The 19,576-nt window shown below is 40.5% G+C and overlaps 2 protein-coding genes across 3 annotated transcripts; both read right to left on the bottom strand.

Moving 5' to 3' along the window:
• Nucleotides 1-261: 261 nt before the first annotated feature.
• On the bottom strand, nucleotides 262-2,271 carry LOC145420644 (uncharacterized). The gene is made up of 3 exons (XM_080290066.1): nucleotides 1,876-2,271; nucleotides 1,458-1,731; nucleotides 262-1,330 (listed from the first exon to the last, which is right to left on the bottom strand). The coding sequence occupies exons 1-3, from the start codon at nucleotides 2,130-2,132 to the stop codon at nucleotides 659-661; spliced, it is 1,203 nt and encodes a 400-aa protein (XP_080146192.1). The 5' UTR covers nucleotides 2,133-2,271; the 3' UTR covers nucleotides 262-658.
• A 9,948-nt stretch (nucleotides 2,272-12,219) lies between these two features.
• LOC113007132 (interferon-induced protein 44-like) lies at nucleotides 12,220-17,978 on the bottom strand. 2 transcript variants are annotated; one of them, XM_026143569.2, is made up of 8 exons: nucleotides 17,656-17,978; nucleotides 15,456-15,960; nucleotides 15,243-15,291; nucleotides 14,776-14,971; nucleotides 14,540-14,692; nucleotides 14,268-14,439; nucleotides 12,935-13,035; nucleotides 12,220-12,806 (listed from the first exon to the last, which is right to left on the bottom strand). In XM_026143569.2, the coding sequence occupies exons 2-8, from the start codon at nucleotides 15,925-15,927 to the stop codon at nucleotides 12,576-12,578; spliced, it is 1,374 nt and encodes a 457-aa protein (XP_025999354.2). In that variant the 5' UTR covers nucleotides 15,928-15,960; nucleotides 17,656-17,978; the 3' UTR covers nucleotides 12,220-12,575. The 2 variants fall into 2 exon arrangements, with proteins under 2 accessions (XP_025999354.2, XP_080146194.1); XM_080290068.1 differs by having other exon boundaries at nucleotides 12,220-12,829.
• Nucleotides 17,979-19,576: the final 1,598 nt, after the last annotated feature.

Here is a 19,576-nt window from a genome sequence, read left to right on the forward strand (position 1 = left end):
GACGTTTTTAGTAACGCAGTAATGCAGCGTTACTACGGGAAAGTAACGGTAATCTAATTACCATTTTGCAATAGTAATCCCTTACTTTACGCGTTACTTGAAAAAAGTAATCAGATTACAGTAACGCGTTACAAGTAACGCGTTACTGCCCATCTCTGGTTATAGTAATATCACTTTCTCACTTTACTATAGTAAGAGCACTCCTGCCACTAGTTTACATACATGGGGAATGTTAACACAGTGAGGCCATTATAATGGGAGACGTTACAGTTTTTCTCGATTGCTAAAACACATTTCTTGAAACTACGCCTCATATCCTCACAACAGTAAACACAAATCCATAACATCTCACTCAATTTCCCAAACATCCTATTTCCAGGTCAAAATGAAGCTCTACACCCAAAACTATTCACTCCTGCTGAAAAACCAAACTTTGCCCTCAGACATCAAACACAAGCCCTCAAAAAGACACACACTACAACAGAGTTTTGCACACTGGTACAATTAATTCAAAACAATAGTTCCAAAACAAATAGGTTGCTTATGGTTCTCCCCTTCAAAACCCTTGTCACATGATAAACACAAAAGACGCAACCAATGTATGTACAGTGGCACATTGTCATTCATGTACTATACAGTACAACACACACCAGAAACATTATCCCACCTCAGCATCTTGTCTTTGGTCTGGGTCAGGCCAGAGAATCTCATCCACATCACAGGCTATATTGGCCCCAGCCAGGCAGCGGGGGTAAAATCCTCTTGCATGCCTGATCCACCCCTGGCATACATCTACTGATATGTCTAGGCAGGCCTCTTCCATGGCCTGAAGGAGGTGAACACGGACATAAGGTTCTCGGCCATACACTTTCCACCGCCATGCCGAAAATAACTCCTCTATCGGGTTTAGAAAGGGAGAGTATGCAGGCAGAAAGATATTAGAAAACCTTGGGTTATTGGTAAACCAGTCATGAACCAGAGCAGTGCGATGGAAGCTGACGTTATCCCACACAACAACGTAGTGAGGCTGCTCTGGCTGTGCTGGTTCCCTGTAGTCCAGCTGGAACATATGTTGTCTTAAACCATCAAGAAAAGCAAGGAGAAGCATAGTGTTATAGGGTCCTAGTACCCCATGGCGGTGGAGTACCCCTCGTTGGCTGATGGCTGCGCACATAGTGACATTCCCCCCACGCTGACCAGGGACATTTACAATAGCCCGATGGCCAATTATGTTCCTCCCCCTTTTCCTTCTTTTGGTCAGGTTAAAACCTGCCTCATCCACAAAGATTATTTCATGGGGAACAGGCCGTCCTTCAATCTCAAAGATTCTCTGCAAAACACATAACACAGTAGAGTCAATCGGTACCCTGAACCACAGTTCAAGAGTGCTGAAATGGCAGCATAAACTGCCATGCTGTGATGGTACACAATACTTTATACAGTATCAAAACTCATACCTGAACATATTCCACACGTTGGTTTTTCACTCTGTCAGAGTTTCGTTTGAAAGGGACTCGGTATGCCTGTTTCATCCGGAATTGATTCTTTCGGTCAATTGTGGAGAGGCTGATGGCATTTATGCCTCGAAAAAGATGATCATCCTCAATCACTCTCCTTTGAATCTCTTGCAGGCGGATTACATTATTTGCAATTACCATGTTTACAAGTTCCCTCTCTTGCTCCTCCGACAAAAGCCTTAACCTGCCTCCACCAGGTGGTCGTCTCTGTGTCCTACAAAAATAGAAGCACTCATTACTGTAACTGTCACACATTCATTTTACAGGCAAATAATGGAAACATACTGAAACTCAAGACACATAAGTTCAGTAACTTAAACGTTACTGTACAAAGCAGTCTTACTGCAAGTACACCTACCTGTTTTCCTCCCTGAAGGTTCTGATGATGGAGGCAACAGTGAAGCGACTCAAATTTGGTTGTACTCGTTGCCCAGCCTCCCTCATAGTCATCCCATGGACAAGGACATGGTGAACTAAAGTGGCTCGAATTTCATCCGAGACTGACTGTCTTCTTGCCCTTGCTCTTCCCCTTCCTTGTCGCCGTCGTTCTCCACCTCCTTCACCACGTCCTCTTTCTCCACCACGTCCTCTTCCTTTGCATCTCTTTGGATCCATTGTTTCAAACCTGAATGAGCTGACTTTGGCCCTTTTATCTATCTATCGCAGGTTCTGATTGGTGTGTGCTAAATTTTGACTCCTAGTGTTTCCACCTGGTTAATTGTGTGCTAATTGAGCTCAAGCTATGCTGACTTAAGTTAACATTATTGCATGCTAGTGCTTTCTAAATGGCTACATGGTGTAAGCACTGTAAAATGTAGGGATTTGTGTGTAGAGTTTTGCAGTAACAGTTCACCAAATTTGAGTCATGTGTCAAAGCAGGGAATAGTGTTTATAGTTCAGGGAAATGGGTGAGCTTTTTGAACAGTAGCGTTACGGTTTTGAAATTTTAGTTTAGAGGCCTGGTTATAGTGTTTAAGCAATCGAGAAAAACTGTAAACAGATAGTGGGACTCCTTCTGCTTATCAGGGATGTAAATCCTTAGGTGGAGGCCAAGCAGAAAACAAGGTCATAATTCTCTCTGTGAGGGAGAAGGTATAGAAACTGACTGTTTGGACTATTGGAGAGAGTCAGCTTTGCCATAAGAGCCTATCCTTTGCTCTTTCTTGTGGTCTTCATCTGTGCTCCTAATGATTTCTGCCCAACTCGTCAAATAATCTTATTTTTCAGCCTCATTAGACGAGTACTGTCCTCTTACTGGGGGTCAGTTGGTGTTTCAACTGGAGAAAATGCTTCAATGTTGTGAAACAAGAGAAAACAAAAGCTCACTGAACACTAGGGCTGCCACGATTAGTCGACTAGTCATGATTACGTCGACTATCAAAATTGTCGACGACTAATTTAATAGTCGACGTGTCGTTTGAAGTTTTGTAAGATCCCAAAAGATGCAGGAATAAGTAGTAGGATTTAAGTGTAATAACGGACTGAAACAGAAGATGGCAGCACTGCATGTACAAGGATGCCAGCTGCCATTAATCTGTTCAGTTTATCAAGACACCACATATTTTCAAAAGCGCTCCGGCGTTTTCGGAGACATCTGTTACCCACTAGCTCGATAGCAAGCCGGGGTTCAAGGCTCACTAGAGCCCATGAGAGCAGCGGACTCCTGGCAAATCATTTTCAAACCCACCGCCGTCTTTCGCTACTCAGTTTAAACATGATATTGTGGTGAGCTCAGACAAGGAGGAGACGGAGGTATTGTTTGGTCTTGCTTCCCGTGAGCTAGCCAGGGAGCACAGCCGTTTATTAACATTTGCAGAAGAACACTGCCGCTAGCTAACTGCTCAGCGCAGCAACAACAACAACACACAGGGCGCCCTCTGACCCCGGAAGGACACACCGTCGCAGCGAGAGGGCGTCACCCGTCACTATGGCAACATAGACAAACAGAACCCCGAACAGCCCTGACCCGCTACAATATATAAGTCACTTAGATAACTTAAAAATGTTTTTGTTTGTTTTTTTCAGTATTTTATTTGTTCCTGAGTAAATCGGCTGAGTTTATTAAACTCCGCCGAAACAATCTGCACATTTAATTAAAATTTAATAATTGTCTTTATTTTTAGTTAGCACATACCTTAAACACTTCAAGCTGTAAGCTAATGATAGTTATATAAGAGCAGATGCATGCTGGTGTAATAAGCTGTAGTTTTACGTCCAATGGATGATGATCTGATTAGTCGACTAATTGCAAAAATAATCAGTGACTAGTCGACTATCAAAATAATCGTTTGTGGCTAGGGATGGGTACCGGTGTCCGGTTCTGACATAAACGGTAGTAACCAGACCGAAAAGCAGCGCACATTTCGGTGCTTTATTTCGGTGCTTTTTTTTCCTGAGCTGTTATACACTTCTAGCCAATCATTTTACGTTTCCGAGGATAGTAGGCGGGTCCAGGTACGTACGTTCTTTTAGAGCAGAGCTACAGATTAAAAATGCCCAAAGCGAAGCGGTCAAAAGTCTGGCTGTACTTCACAGCAAAATATGCAAACTCAGCAGCCTGCAACAAGTGTTTTAAGGTGATACTGTGATACTGTCAAAGGAGGTAACACCTCAAATCCGATGAAACACCTGGCGACGCATAGCGTTTTTTTTTAAAAGCCGAGAAATGCGGCGTATTTGATAGCTTGCTGCGAGACTTCACACCGAGCACATCTACTGCGGGTGTGGTGCCTGTTATTGGACCCGGATTTAGCAACATCCCCCAAAAACCCGAAGAGGAGAGTCCTGGCCCCTAGCCCTGCCAGTGTAGCAGAAATGATGAGGATGATGATGGCAGCAGCAGTCGTTCTTCTCTGCGTGAGTAGCTTAATGTTGTTCGTGTGTAATTTACGTTGAGTAGGCTAACCACGTTATTACATTAATGCATGTAAGGTGAACTAGCAAACATCATCATAGTTACATGCGGCTGTCTTCTTGTTTGATGGCAGATACTCCTTTCACCTTGGCCAAAAAGGCTAAAATGACCAAAGAAAAAGTGGAAAACAGTTAAACATGAGAGGTTTTTGGACAAAGTTTGTGTTCTCCATTCTTTAAGCACCGGTTTGAGCACCGGCACCGTTTCAAAAGTACCGATTTGGCACCGGTATCGGATAAAACCTAAACGATACCCATCCCTATTTGTGGCAGCCCTACTGAACACCTGGACTTCTGTATTGTATCAGTCTTGCTGTTTGGTCTGTGAAAGTTTGTGACAAAGCTGGAGAAAGTTCCCTGTCAATTATGTGCATGACACTGATATTTTAAAGACCATTTCAAATGTGCTCATTTTGAAGTTACTTCGCAGCTCATTGACTAATGATAATGTGACTTCACACTCAATCAGGTTGAGGTCATTGCCACACATCTCTGCAGAGGGGAAGTTGTAATAATTTCCTGGATTGCTGTACACTACTGATGCTTTTGTGGACAAGAACCAGTGCTTATCCAAATTAAGGCCCACAGTTAGATATCATTCTCACTGCATTTCCAGGACCAGTAACTGGATTTTTAAGGAGCTATTTATCATTGAAGGTAAAAAGAAAAGCCTGATCATCATTCACGTATGGTTCAGACTGACTAAAAGGTTGTTTGGTGTAGCCTCCAAAAACAAAATCAGAGTTATTGTAGCTCACAGACACAGTGGGAGTATATTTGTGACATCTTTGGTAAGATACTGAAATACTGAACCACTGAAACCATGGATGCTGGCCTTGTACAGCAGCTGCCACTTGACTCTTACTAGCTTGGGATTCATAGTAGTAAGTGAAAAAACCTGCAGTCTGCTGAGACTGAAGAAGTCACCCAACTTTTGGGGATTTACTTACCTGGATGATTGAGCATGCATCAAAACATTTAACAGTGTTTCCTAAATACCCTCTCTTGTCTGATCATTTCCTGTTAACATTTAAATTTACAATGATTGATTACACAGCAGTGAGAAGTAGACTTCATCCCAGTAGATGTCTTTCTGAATGGACTGTAACTAAGTTAAAGGATAAAGTTCACCCACTGTTATCATCTTTAATGCCCTGTACCAACGCAGTGCAGAACAGCTACCTGAATCCCACTCCCACAGATGTTGATTATCTTGTTAATAATTTTTTTCCCCACTATATACGTCCATGGATACCGTAGCTCCTTTGAAAAGAAAGCCACAAATCAGAAGAACTTGACTCCCAGGTATAACTCTCAAATCTTAGAACAGATAACTCGTAAGCTAGAGAGGAAATGGCGGTACGGCAGATGTGTGGCCCTCCAAGTATGTTCCTTCTGCAAATATACCCCAAACCTGTAGGGCTGTCGTGGCTTCATGTATGGTTGTGGTGGTGTCCACGGTCCATACTCAGATTGTCTGTGAAAACATTAGCCCACATAGCAGACAGGTCTGGCCCAGATCTGGTATCAAGCCAGCACTGCTGGCTGACTTCTGGCATGATAAGACATATGTCATCCAGATATGGGCTTAATTAAGGTACACATTAGGCTGACATCTGGGGCCAGAGCTGAAACTGTTCTTGGCCAGCACAGGGGTGTCTGCAACTGGCCTTGTGATGGCCCATGTGTGGGTCACCTCTGGCAAACCAGATCTGGGCCACCAAAGGGCCATCATTCTTTGCGGTATGTGGGCCATGTGTAAGCACACTGTGTGGGTCAGATGCGGGTCAGATGCGGGCCATACCAATTTTGCTATGTGGGAGGAATCCACGACAGCCATACAGGACTGTTTTGACAACACGGTTTGGGGTATATTTGCAGAAAGAACAGACTTGGAGGGCCACACATCTGCCGTACTCTCATACATCAACTTCTGTACTGAGAGTGCAACAACAACAAAAACTCATAAAGTCTTCCTGAACCAGAAGCCATGGCTCAACAAAGAAGTGCAAGCCCTACTAAGAGCATGTGACAATGCCTTCAAATCTCTGCTAAAGGGCATAAACAAAGCCAAGTGCAAATACAAACAGTGCCTCAGGGGAACATTTTAGCACAAACAACTCCAGAAACATGTGGCAGGGGATCAAGAGACTCACAGGCTACAAACACAATTGCACACAAACAAACTCTCTGCACATCACCTTACCTGACACTCTAAATGAGTTCTCTGCCTTTGACCAACAAAACAGGGACATCAGCACCTGTTTCAGAGGGGGACAATGCCCCCATTCAGCTGGAACAGCATCAGGTCAGAACCACACTGCACAGAGTCCAAAGCAGCTGGTCCTAACAGAGTAGTAGGAAGAGTGCTTAAAGCATGTGCAGACCAATTAGCAGAGGTTTTCGCCTTTCATCTTCAACCTCTCACTGCTATAGTCTGTAGTACCATCCTGCTTTAAGTCAGCCTCCATCATTCGAGTGCCCAAGAAGAACACAGTGAGCTGCTTGAATGACTGTCATCCAATTCCTTTAATGCCCATAATCACCAATTGTATTTAGAAACTCATCATGTCACACATTAAGGCTGTCATTCCTGCAGACCTCAATCCATACCAGTTTGCATACAAGGCAAACAGGTCGACAGACGATGCCACAATAACAGCTCTTCACACAACCCTCACACATCTGGACAATAGTAACACTTATGTGAGAATGCTGTTTGTGGACTTAAGCCCCACCTTCAACACAGTTCAACCCCACAAACTGGTTAAAAAACTAAGCAACTTAGGACTCAGCAGCTCACTGTGCAACTGGATATTGGACTTCCTCAGTGATAGACCCCAGAACGTCAGGATGGGAGAGCACACCTCCTATTTTCTTTGTATTATCTGTATTATTGTATGTTCATAGGGTTGGTGTGTGTTGCCTTGGGCAAGCTATCCTGTGTATTCGTCAACATCTGGATGTCCAGTCTGTGCTTTGGGGATTCTAGATTGCACACAGGCTTTAGGCAGTGGAACATTCAGGTGAGGGAAGTGCTATTGCCCAGTTATGAGGTAGTTTAGGTGGGTGGGGAACAGTGATGGGAATAATGGCGTTACAAGTAACAGCGTTACTAACGGCGTTACGTTTTTCAGTAACGAGTAATCTAATTAATTACTATTTCTATCGTTACAACGCTGTTACCGTTACTAACAAGAAAATGCAGTCCGTTACTATTTTTTAACAAACAGACGGTTGAAGCTGTGTTCAGCTTACGGCATCTTATATCAGTTGCACAGAAGTAGCTCCAAGTAATCTGGGCGCTACAGCTTTATGCAGCTGCGCACGCTCCCGCGGACGGCAGTCACTTTCTGGCATACGATCACTTTTTGGCACAACACGTGTTGCTAAGGGGGCAAAACAATCGTATGAGCAGTGCTGGGACTAACGCGTTATTAAGTAACGTGTTACAGTAACTACGTTATTATTGTGGTAACGAGCATGGTAACTAGTTATTATGCCAAAACCAATCTAAATCCCAGGTGTTATTCGTTACTTCGTGTGGTGGCTATCGCGGAGCTTCCACAGATTCAGTAACATTAGCAAGTGGTGGAGGCCAGCAGGTGGATGAGGGAAAGGGGAGGCAAGAGGAGAGACCCGAAACGGCCGCTGGTCCGAGTGTCAGGAGAACTGAACTTCAGGTAATAAGTTATGACCTTCAGTCTATCTGGGTCAGATATGAACCAAGTTTAGGTGGAGTTTATTTTCGTTGTGCTGACTTTTTTCCGTACTGCGTACTAGCTAGCATGACGGAGTTTCTATACAGCTGGGTGGGTGCTATGATGTTACTGATGTTGAACTTTATTTTGTTCATAGTTCATAAGGTTAATTATTAGAGTTGCCAACCGTGCCCTAAAAAACGGAATGTCCCATTTTCAGAGAAAATATTGTGCGTTTCGTATTGAGGTGAAAAGGAACGCGATTTGTCGCGCTAAACAACAGCAGCACGTTTAAGCTTGATCAGCTGTTGTTAGATTTTATTTAATATTAATTTCTAGTATCAGCTGATGTTTGCTGGAGCCACAGCTGTAAAGCTGCTGGTCATGATATCGGTTTGTATATGTGGTGAGAGGGAAACATGAAGATGAAACCAGGAGACGTCCTTACTGAATCATCAGAGCTGTGATGGAGAAACAGGTTTACCTTTTAGGTGACAGGAATGAGTTGAAGGGAAGTTATGAACTGTTTCTGAGAGACAAATAACACCAGGATCCTTTTTCTATGTAGCTGACAGCTGGTAACTGTGCAGGGGCGGGTCTAGCAAAGTGTTGCTGGGGGGCCAGGTAGGGCATTAACAGGGAAAGGGGGGCACAAAGAAATACTTTTCTTTCTTATTCTCATTTAAAATGTTTTGCTTTTAAAAAATAATTATCTGAGTCTTACAACAAACGATTGATAGATTGATACATATATACCATCAAAACAGTGTACATCACTGTCACAACAGCGTTTGTTTTCATTCAAAGGCTTTATGATTTTTCCTATAATGGCGGGCCGGTCTCTAGTCAAAATGCCCGGGACAATTTTCTGTCCCAGTCCAGCTCTGTATGCAGCTCATCTGCAGTCTGGTGTTGCCTACATCTTCCTATTCAGAAGGCAGAATTTCCGACTTCTGAGTACAATCGAAAGCACCACGACTGCAGTTTTTGTGTTGGATGTAAAAAGCACACATGTCGCTGTGATGTAGGCTAGAATCATGGCGGCGGTCAACAAGAGAATTCTGAGTAAAACCAAAGTTACTTTCCCTAGTAACTAGTTACTTTGAAAGTAACGAGTAACTTGAAGTAACTGAGTTACTTTTGATAGAAGTAACTAGTAATGTAACTAAGTTACTAATTTAAAGTAACTTACCCAACACTGCGTATGAGTGCTGCTGTTTGACTGAGTAAGAATAAAGTAGTCATGGTAAGTGAATCACACGACCACATCAAGATGACAAAGTTACAAGGTGATATATACCAGTTTTTAAATTGTGTTGAAAAATGGAAAAATGCACCATGTTGACCAATCAAAAAATTATATGGCAACATGACATTTGGTTGTTTAGGAAGAGGAGGAAGTTTCAGGAGTGACGGCGAGAGAGAGCGAGAGCGAGTTTTGAGATGTGAGAGATTTGTGACCTATAGCGTGTTTGGAGTGTGTAGTTAATGTCTTGTCTTGTGTAGTGTTGTGGATAGTTTTGTGCTGTCTGTCAGAACAATGAGGTGGCTGCTGTCTCCAGGTATAAAACAGGAGTGATACACCTGCTGTCAGACCTGCAGGTATCAGGCTGTGATGTTCTCCTTTATAGTGGACAGAAATTATGTTTTTGGAGTGGCACAAATAATTTGTGTGGCATTTTATTGAATGCAGAACACCTGATTGTTATGTAAATAGTTTGAAATGGTTATTTTAAGAAAAATCAAGGTAAAAGGTAAATGGCTGCAAATAACTTTGTTTCCAAAACGTGTGCATACGGTTTTAAAATTGAAAATGTATATTTGCATTTAAAGTTATGAAATATGATTCATTAAACATGTTTGTGGTTGTTACAGTAAAAAATATAACTTTTTCTACTCTGATTTTATGTTTTTTTTGTCTGATTTTAGATCAATTGTGTTAATACAGTATGTCAAAATGTAACTGTAAATTCAGACATGTGAGGTTGTGCTGAAAAAGATGATACCAAACAAGGCAAATAAAATTAAAATGGCCAATTATACCCTGGACCCCAGAGGGTTAAACTTTTTTTTTTTTTTTAAAGCAACGCAATAGTTACTTTTCAAGTAATTAATTATTTTTTGAATCTTGTAACTCAGTTACTAACTCAGGTACTTTTTTTTGAAGAAGTAACTAGTAACTAGTTACTTTTTCAAAGTAACTTTCCCAACACTGGCAGGGAAGCGTCTCAGATTCAGGAAAGCCTATCTTGTCCTTTTTGTCTGTTGTTGACTAAGTGTGTGACTGGTGTTGAGGCTGTAAGGTATGGAGCCCAGAATTCATATATTCAGTGTCTTGCTGATGAAATGCATTACCTGATAAAAGTCTGGCAGGTGACCTTTGGGAATGATGGTGAGGTCATCAATGTCAATTCCCACCTCTTTGCTCTCCTCTAGTCCCATGGTATAAAAGAATTATGGGCAGAGGTTTCCCTTCATGCGTACCTTTCACTAAGTAAGAGCAAAATTATTGGCTACACCCCAAAACGTGGATCACTGAAATGAATCACAGTGACTGGAAATCATTAGACAACAGACACAAACCTGTGTGGTAAGGCTGGGGTGGTGGAACCAAAAATGGCCTGATTGTTGATGTGACCTCCGAATACACAGCTGACAGAGTTAAAGAACTCATTGGACCAGCTCCAACTAGTTTTCCACACAGCTATGTTCTGTCTCTGCTCTAACGTTCAAATAAAGTCAGTAATTGAAAAAGGGTTACTTGTTTATGCTTGATTTTGTCCTCTCCTTCATGCTCATCCTAATTCATGAATATTGCTCCTTTTTGGCTCTGCAGGAGCTCCAGTGTCAGCAGGAAGTCTTGATGAACAACATCTTGGCCCAGCAAGAGTTTAGGGTCTTCAAAGAGCGCTGCCTCCTTTCCTTTCAGCTCCATATGCCAGACCCTGTCCTCCCCAATCAATGGTATTGCCTAGATGATTATCCCAGTCCCCCTCTTTCCATAGTAGGATGCACACTAGAGCTAAGCAACACAGCTGAAGCAAGTAGAAAAAAAAATGCAATATTCCTTTTCCAGCAGGTGGCAGAGTGGAGCTTACTGACTTCCAGGACTGCAAAACTGATGGAAGAACCAAGTGAGGGAATTTGGCCATCTGTCTGAATGAGTGAAGAAAATAATAATAATAATAACTGCCTGCTTCACATGTTGCCATTGCAGCAAAATAGTCATTTTATCTATGTAATATTAACATTAATCCTCTCCTCTGACACTGTATAATTTTCTTACAGTGTCAGCATTTCAGTTATTAAATATAAAACTGAATACAGAGAGAGACCCCCAGACAAGCAGTAAAGGGCTGGTAGAATATCTCAAAAGAGGAATGAGCATTTGGTAATAAAAATAAAAAGATTCTAGTCTTCAGACAGTCATTGACTGATTTCATCCAAGTGTTAAAAACAATCCCCATGTTTAAAATAATCCTGACTAGTCCAATTAATTTTGTGCCTCTGAAAATGGGAATTTTTGTGTGTTTAAAAACGGCTCTAATTCATAAGCTGTTAATGTAATAGTTTGTGTAAAAATGCTTAAATAAAGCTGAAAGTCTGCACTCCAATCACATCTTAATTGCTTGAAAATCCACTGTGTTGGTGTAGAACTGCAAATTTATGAAAGACGTATAATTATCAAAATGCATAACTGTAATTATTTTATAAAGCCAACATCCTGAATTTTTTTATGTTTTCTTTTTAAAATTCTACTTTTACCAATCATTTAATTGTCACATTTACATGAAGGCATCCAGTCTAATATAAATATAGTAGGCATGATAACAACTGAAAAATGATTAATTGAAGGAAAAACCCATTACTCATTAGTGTATCATTACTACAGAGTTTGATGTGAGGGTAAAGTGTCTGAAATGACAGAATACTAAAGCTTTGTTATGATTATGCAAATGAGGACCCAAATACAGGACAATGGAGGCAGAATGTTCAGAAAGAGCCGAGCCTTTGTTGTGGCTGATTCAAAACTCCAAAATAGACTAAATTCAAAAAGGTATAAAGCAGCAATCCAAACAGAAACAGAATCAACTTTCCTGGATTTACTGAATGACTGAGCGTGGACCAAGACAGGAGGGTAATAAGACACATTCATTATGAGACACACAAAAAGGTAATCAAGGCAGTCATACAGAGAGCAAGCAAAACTCAAAGATGATCAGAATAAAACTGTAAACGTGGTGATGTCACTCAAAACTCACAATCCAGTATGATAACAAGGAACTCAAAAGTCACAATAATGAAGAAGAATCAATAAATCAGAAACAACACCAAATCCCAGGGCCATTAGAAACTTCAACTGTTTGCACTGATGATGAATAAACGAAGTTTTTTTTTTTTTTTTTTTGCTGTAAACAAACCATTTTCAGACATAATTCATCAGCTACTCGGGTTGGTACAGCTGCTTCTTAACTTCATTCCGCTCTGTGGTTTGCATGCTGCTCATTCGGTCACTGAGCTCATCAAAGTAATCATCAACAAAGCGAAACATCTGAATGACAGCGCTGAGCAACAGGATGTCACAATTCATATCCAACTCCAACTCCTCGCTGTAGTTCTTCACCGGAACAACACAGGACAACGGCACACCGAGCCGAGAGCCGACCTCCTGAACCTGTATGACACAACACAGGAAAACTACTATTATTATTATTATTATTATTATTATTATTATTATTATTATTATTATTATTATTATTATTATTAACCACAATAGCAGTAAAAAAAATAAAAAGCACGTACAACGTCCTTAATGTAGCCACTCTTATAAACATTTCTCACATCCTCTTTCACCAGTGGGCAGGCTTCATCTACTTTAGTGAGGAGGACCAGCTGAGGAATACCTGGAAACAAACCAGAAAGATGACTGGTAAAATACCTTAGGTTTTTATAATGAGGTTTCAGTATCTGAAGATCATGTATCTGGAATAATCACAGCACTGTGCAAGAGTCTTGAGTCACTCACTATTTTTTCATATTTATCTTTTTTAAGTGGTTCTGAGCAATAGTTCTCTAGTCTTTATGAAGATCTTTAAAAGTTTTTCCATTAAATAATTTCCACATATTCTTTGTCCAGTTATTGTAACTGATCATGTTCCAAAATATTGCTGCTACCTCTGTCCCTGGCTTTATAATGAATTGCATCATGATGAAATTAAGATGAATAGTGTTGAAGAGGAAATTGTTCTGTAGTGTGACCAGTTTTACTGAAATCATTGACATCATGATCTATGTCATACAGAGATCATGATATTGTGTGATGTTATGGAACGGGCATCTTCACAGGTGTTTATGTAGGTTTTGGATAAACACATGGTAACATTCAGATGAGATTTGAGGACCTGCTTCCTTCAAATCACATCAGCATGAATCACAAAAAACACGGTTTAAGTCCAGCTGCTAAACTAGCCTGCTAGCAATTTTATATTTTTTGTTTATTGAATAAAAAAAGAATTTGACAAATTTCAACATTTGAGATGTTTCTTTGCATTGATAAATACAGGTTTTGAATGATTTGCATTCATTCATCTTAACAGGCTGATAATTAGGTAGGTATTGTTTGGGGAGCATTGGCTTTTTCTCTCCTTTAAATCCTGACCTATCTGGCAGCTTTTGCAATCATAATAATGATCTGAATGCAGTGTTGTGCTTCACATTTTGCTTTTTCAAGATCAGATCTCTAAATTATCTAAATGCTCCTCTTGTTCAGGCGTTTATTTTATCTGTTTATTTATTCATATCTATTTGTGTTATTTCAGTTATTACATAATATGTCGTATACAGTGTGACAATGTCTAAAGCAGGACAGACAGGGAAAAAAGGGAGGGGGGTGTGTGATAAAAGGATGCACGATGTATCGCCAAGTGCCGCGCCTGTAAGAAAACAAACATGCTGCACCTGGAACACAAAACTTCAAAAATACACAGGTGAATAAATCAACATTGTGTGTGTGTGTGTGTCTGTGAGTTTGTGTAAGAGAGAGTGTGAGTGTGGATGTGTCTTTCTCTTTGTCACAGTGGGAAGTGGGAAGCCGCAATAACGCTATCAGGAACCTTGTTGACTCAACTCTACTGACCAATTAGGTTGACCTTTTTGCGGATAGCATCCAGCTTCTCCTCCAGCCCTGTGGGCATGATGGAGACCTTGGAAGCATCAATAACATAGGCCACACAGTGGATCTTGTCCTTGAGTCCAGGAGATGTGCGATAGCCGTGGGCCTCAGGATGCAGAGGAGCTGAAGGGTTGAACTAAATAACACAGTTGAGGAGAAACAGAGACACAGTTTGAGTCGACTGCTGACAAATCAGTGTTTCATACATTCAGTGTCCCGCTGATATAATGTAGCACCTGATAACGGTCTGGCAGGTGACCTTTGAGGATGCTGCTCAGATCGTCTATGTCAAGCCCCGCCCCTTTGGTCTCCTCCAGTCCCATGGTATCACACAAGATTATTGGCAGAGGTTTCCCTTCACGCCCAGCTTTCACAGAGTAGGAGCGAAACTGTTTACAGTACAATGAGAATGAGTGACAGACCACTGAAATCAGTCACAATAAGTGGAAATCATCAGACAGCAGACACAGACCTGTGTGGTGAGGCTGGTGGAGGAGGAGCCTGCTATAGCTTGGTTGGTGACGTGGCCTCTGAATACAGAGCTGACAGAGTTAAAGAAGCTGGACTTTCCAGCTCCAACTGGTCCAATGAGCAAAACCCGAGGCTGGGTCACAGAGCTGACTGTGGGTTTGTAGCTTTTAATGTACTCAATCAGCTCCGTCCTCTTCCTGTACAAAACAAGGAAATAAAGAACTTTTCCCATTTTAGAAGAAGTCGTAGTAGTAAAATCATTTTTCCTAATATTACTTCTTTGACAGAAGCAGCTGCAGTTACACATATTCCATATTTTGCATGGATTCTGTCAAAATCTAAAATATTTAGTATACCATATCATGCTAAGTATTCAATAGTATACTTTACATTTAATGTAGAAAGGATATTGTGCACAACCGAGGAATGTTAATAGACCAAGCAGGATGGTTTCTTCCTTAAACTTACTCAGATTCCCAGATTACAGTCCTCCATGCCCTTTCAAGTTCAGTGGTTCCTGTTAAAGAAACCAGTAAGTTTATTTGTGATTTTAAATTGGTGCCCAAATCCAAAAATATTAATGTAGTACAGTTTTAGTGAACTACTAGTTCTGTTATTATATAAGAAATTTATCAACTGCAACATCTAAAAAAAACAACATGATTTTTTTTTACAACTTACCCTCCACTTCGTAGACTTCACACTCAGTCATGTTGAGATCATTGCCATGCATCTCTGTAGCAGGGAAGTTGTAATAATTTCCTGGATTGCTGTACGTTACTGCTTGGCTTCCATTGACAAGAACCAGTGTTTCTCCAAAATAAGGCCCAGAGTTAGCTATCATTCTCACTGCATATGTAGGATTAGTAACTGGATATTTGATGAGGTTTTCACCATTAAATGTAAAAAGAAAAGCCTGATCATCATTCACGTACTGTCCAGACTGACTAAAAGGTTGTTTGGTGTAGCCTCCAAACACAAAACCAGAGTTGTTGTAGCCCACAGACACAGTGGGAGAGCGATTGTCACATCTTTGGTGAAATGCTGCACCGGTGAAGCCGTGGATGCTGGCCTTGTACAGCAGCTTTAGTTTGAATCTTCTCAGCTGAGCGCAGATTGTTCTCTGCTGGCTTTGTGTTAGTCTGGGGTTCATAGTTCAAATCTTGTTATCTTTAATCCAAGAAGCCTATTTGAAACACACAAACAAATAATAAAAAACCATCATAAAGTGGTGAGCTAACATTTTTGGGGGTTTTGTAACTGTTCCTTTCAACGGCTCTGGTAGCAACTACAGCCATGGTGGAGAGTATGATTGACTGAAAATCTTTCTCTCATTTGATTTACTTTTACCGGAGCAAATTGAGATGTTTCATAGGTGTGATGCATCTGAGAAATATACTTTTTAAAAAATGACCAGTGGTGGAATTCCTATCCTATTCATAGTCTTTTTTTCTTTAGGTCACGAGCAGTTGTCTAAGCATTTCACTGCATATCGTACTGTGTATGACTGTGTATGTGACAAATAAAATTTGAATTTGATTTGAATTTGAATTCAACTCAGTTGTCTCAAATATTCCATTTCAGTACATTATTTTTTTCTATAAGACTTTATACCTCTATGATTGTCTCAGAGACAAATATTAATATATTTAACCTGTCTGGGCAACATCATGTAGTGATAGCTAAAAATAAACCAGAAAGATGTGATCATTTTGTATGTTTCACTTCAAATTAAGGCTAAAGTGAATCAATTATTGGGTGAGAAAAATAATTTTTCCAAAAATGGAAAACAATCAGAAGATTAAACAGGCTGATGTTACTGAGTGAACAATGGGCTGTGAGTTCAGTTAAATATCATAAATAATAAACAATAAACAAATTGTCATGATCACTGATAAATAGCCATGAGTAACATTCACAGAGAGTTGGGGAATGACCTCACGGCTCATTGTTAGTCAGTGGTGCCAGTGTCAATAGATGAAGTAGGCAAACTTGGACAGTCGCTTTGCAACAAAGTGGGTTTGGGATGAATTTCTTCCTCTTTGATTGGGTATTTGGAGTTTAAATTAAGCAGTTGAGAGAACCATGGGGAGGGCCCTGCATTATTTAAAGAAAATTCCGACACAGCTGTCACTGGGCGCCGCAGCCGAAAACACCGTTATTAAAAACGGTTGGAAAAGTGGCGAATTTTGGCCTGGATGGTTTGCTGTGCCGCTTTCGAAGAATGCAGCCAATGAATTGGGGAACAGCCAAAAAAAAAAACTGTCAAAAGGATTAGACACACCCAGCTTATAAACTGTGCCAAACGTTCCACTAATATCATGAGTTTAACACAGATGTACTCGTTGCACTTTCTTAAGGTATCGCTTTGTACTTTTGGGGCTGGGGCGATCGTGGCTCAAGAGTTGGGCGTTCGCATTGTAATCGTGAAGGTTGCCGGTTCAAGCCCCGGCTTGGACAGTCTCGGTCGTTGTGTGCTTGGGCAAGACACTTCACTCGTTGCCTACTGGTGGTGGTCAGAGGGCCCGGTGGCGCCAGTGTCCGGCAGCCTCGCCTCTGTCAGTGCGCCCCAGGGTGGCTGTGGCTACAATGTAGCTTGCCATCACCAGTGTGTGAGTGGATGGGTGGATGACTGGATATGTAAAGCGCTTTGGGGTCCTTAGGCACTAGTAAAGCGCTATATAAATACAGACCATTTTTGTTATATTTTTAAAAAGTGTATCCACAAGCTCAAATGAAAAGTCGGAGTAATAACCTACTGGGCATTGTGTTAAAGTCAGTTTAACACAATGCTTCCACACAACAACAAAAACCAGCGCATACATTATTTTTTTTACAAAGTTCTGAAAATCATGCAGCTCTTTAATATTTTCAGTCTTACCTGCTGTGGTTAGAAACTGAGCGGGGATCGTGGTTGCGCAGATTACACGTGTGAGAGCCGTCTGCGCGCTGTGCAAGTGAAACTGGATGTCCTGAACGCCTTACGTGCAGTGTTGCTAAAGCCTGTGCTTTGTGGCGCCTCTCCTTTCAGTTTAAAATATCTAAAAGTAACAATGGCAGAAACTACAACTTCAACTTCTCTGTGGGGTTAATGATTTATTTTCCTACATTCGGTCCTAGTCTGATCTAGAAAACTATGAGTATTAATTTCAGGAAAAACAACAACAAAATGTTACCACCAATACGTCAGCAGTACTCCGACGTAATGACAGGTTTAACCTGTTAAGCCTGTTCGCAATAGGCCTACCTATCTCCTCCCTCACTTACAAGTCAGCCTTTCCCTTAATATTATTCAGATAATAATGGAGATGGAAGAGAGAACACAAGATGATGCCACGTGTAACCTCAGCTCTCTATAAAGACAACCTGTGCATCTCAATGATGGCAGGTTTGAAACACATATGTGTGATTGTCTTAATCTACTGTAATTTTACCTAATTAACAAAACGGTGAGTGTAGTAAGTTTTAATGAATAACAATTTGACTGATAAAGATCATTCTTATAATAAAAAAATAAATTTATTAAGAGTTTTAGCTTTATTAATTAAAGTTTTTGAGAAATAAAAGAGAGCATGCTGTTGTACAAGACTGATTACATTTCCTGTTTAAATTGCATTGAAACGCAAATATTGACTTGAGTCTTATTTTTAAAAAACAAAAAAAGATAATTTTGTAGGCACAAAATCCTCAAGGATGTTGTTACAATTGAGAAACGCATATAATAACAGACACAGTCAAATCCAGTCTTATACCACAGCTCTCTTGATACTACGCCTCATGCATTCTCGTGAACATACACAAGTAAATTCTTAAGATACATTACCTGCTTCAAACAACAGCAAAATTAAGAACATTTTTTCTGCACACTGAACTTTTAAAACAGAAACACTTCCGTATGGTCTGACTTTGAGCAGCAAAACATTTTGGTTTCACCAGCCTTAGTTGTTGTTGTTTTTGTTGTTTTTAATTGACTTATTGCATTATTCTTTCTCTTTTATATTTTATTGCATCATTGTTGTGCATTTCACTTATTTTAGTTGCATTTTACATTGTTTAGCAAATGTGCTACATAAATAAACTTGACCCTGTCTTCCCAGCCCAGGAAGGACACGCCCCTTTTGATGGTGATATTCAATAAATCCTTTGAACACAAGATGGAAATCAAATATCTCTATGCAGTTCATATTTTGTGGTTCTGCAGGAGCTGAGGAATCAGAGGAATCCTGACGAGAGATCCAGCCTGCATCTGTGGCAACAAGCGAAGTAGCTATTGGTTCATCTGTCTTGGTCGCTCAGCTCCACCCTGTGTGCAAACACTGTTATTGCAATGATAATCATTATATTGGTATGACGTTAGAGATACTAAAACTGCTGCAAGTTTCACAAACAGGACACAATTTATGCATGCTAAATATATAGCTACAACAGCAGCGTTTACCAATCAATGTTTTAAACTAATTAATGCTAAAAATGAAAGTCCATTAACCTTTTCCAGTGCACAATTTCTCCAGCCCTCTGAAAAAGGAATGGAACATACCGTCTCAGATGAGAACAGTACAAAACTTACTATAGGATCTTATAGTTGTAAAATAATAATTAATTAATAATAATGACATTAAAGTGTCAGTTTGTTTAGATAATCTTGTACATTTTTTTAAGAGAAGAAAAACAATTTAGAAAATGAATTCCATTGCTCGAGATGTTGAGCTAAGCAGGGCACCGATGGGCAAAATCGACAACTTTCATGAGAATATTTAAAAATGAGATTTCCATAGCAGGTTAACAACAACTCACTGCGGTGC

Source organism: Astatotilapia calliptera, chromosome 15 (assembly GCF_964374335.1).
Source record: "Astatotilapia calliptera chromosome 15, fAstCal68.1, whole genome shotgun sequence".
Lineage (NCBI taxonomy): Eukaryota > Metazoa > Chordata > Actinopteri > Cichliformes > Cichlidae > Astatotilapia > Astatotilapia calliptera.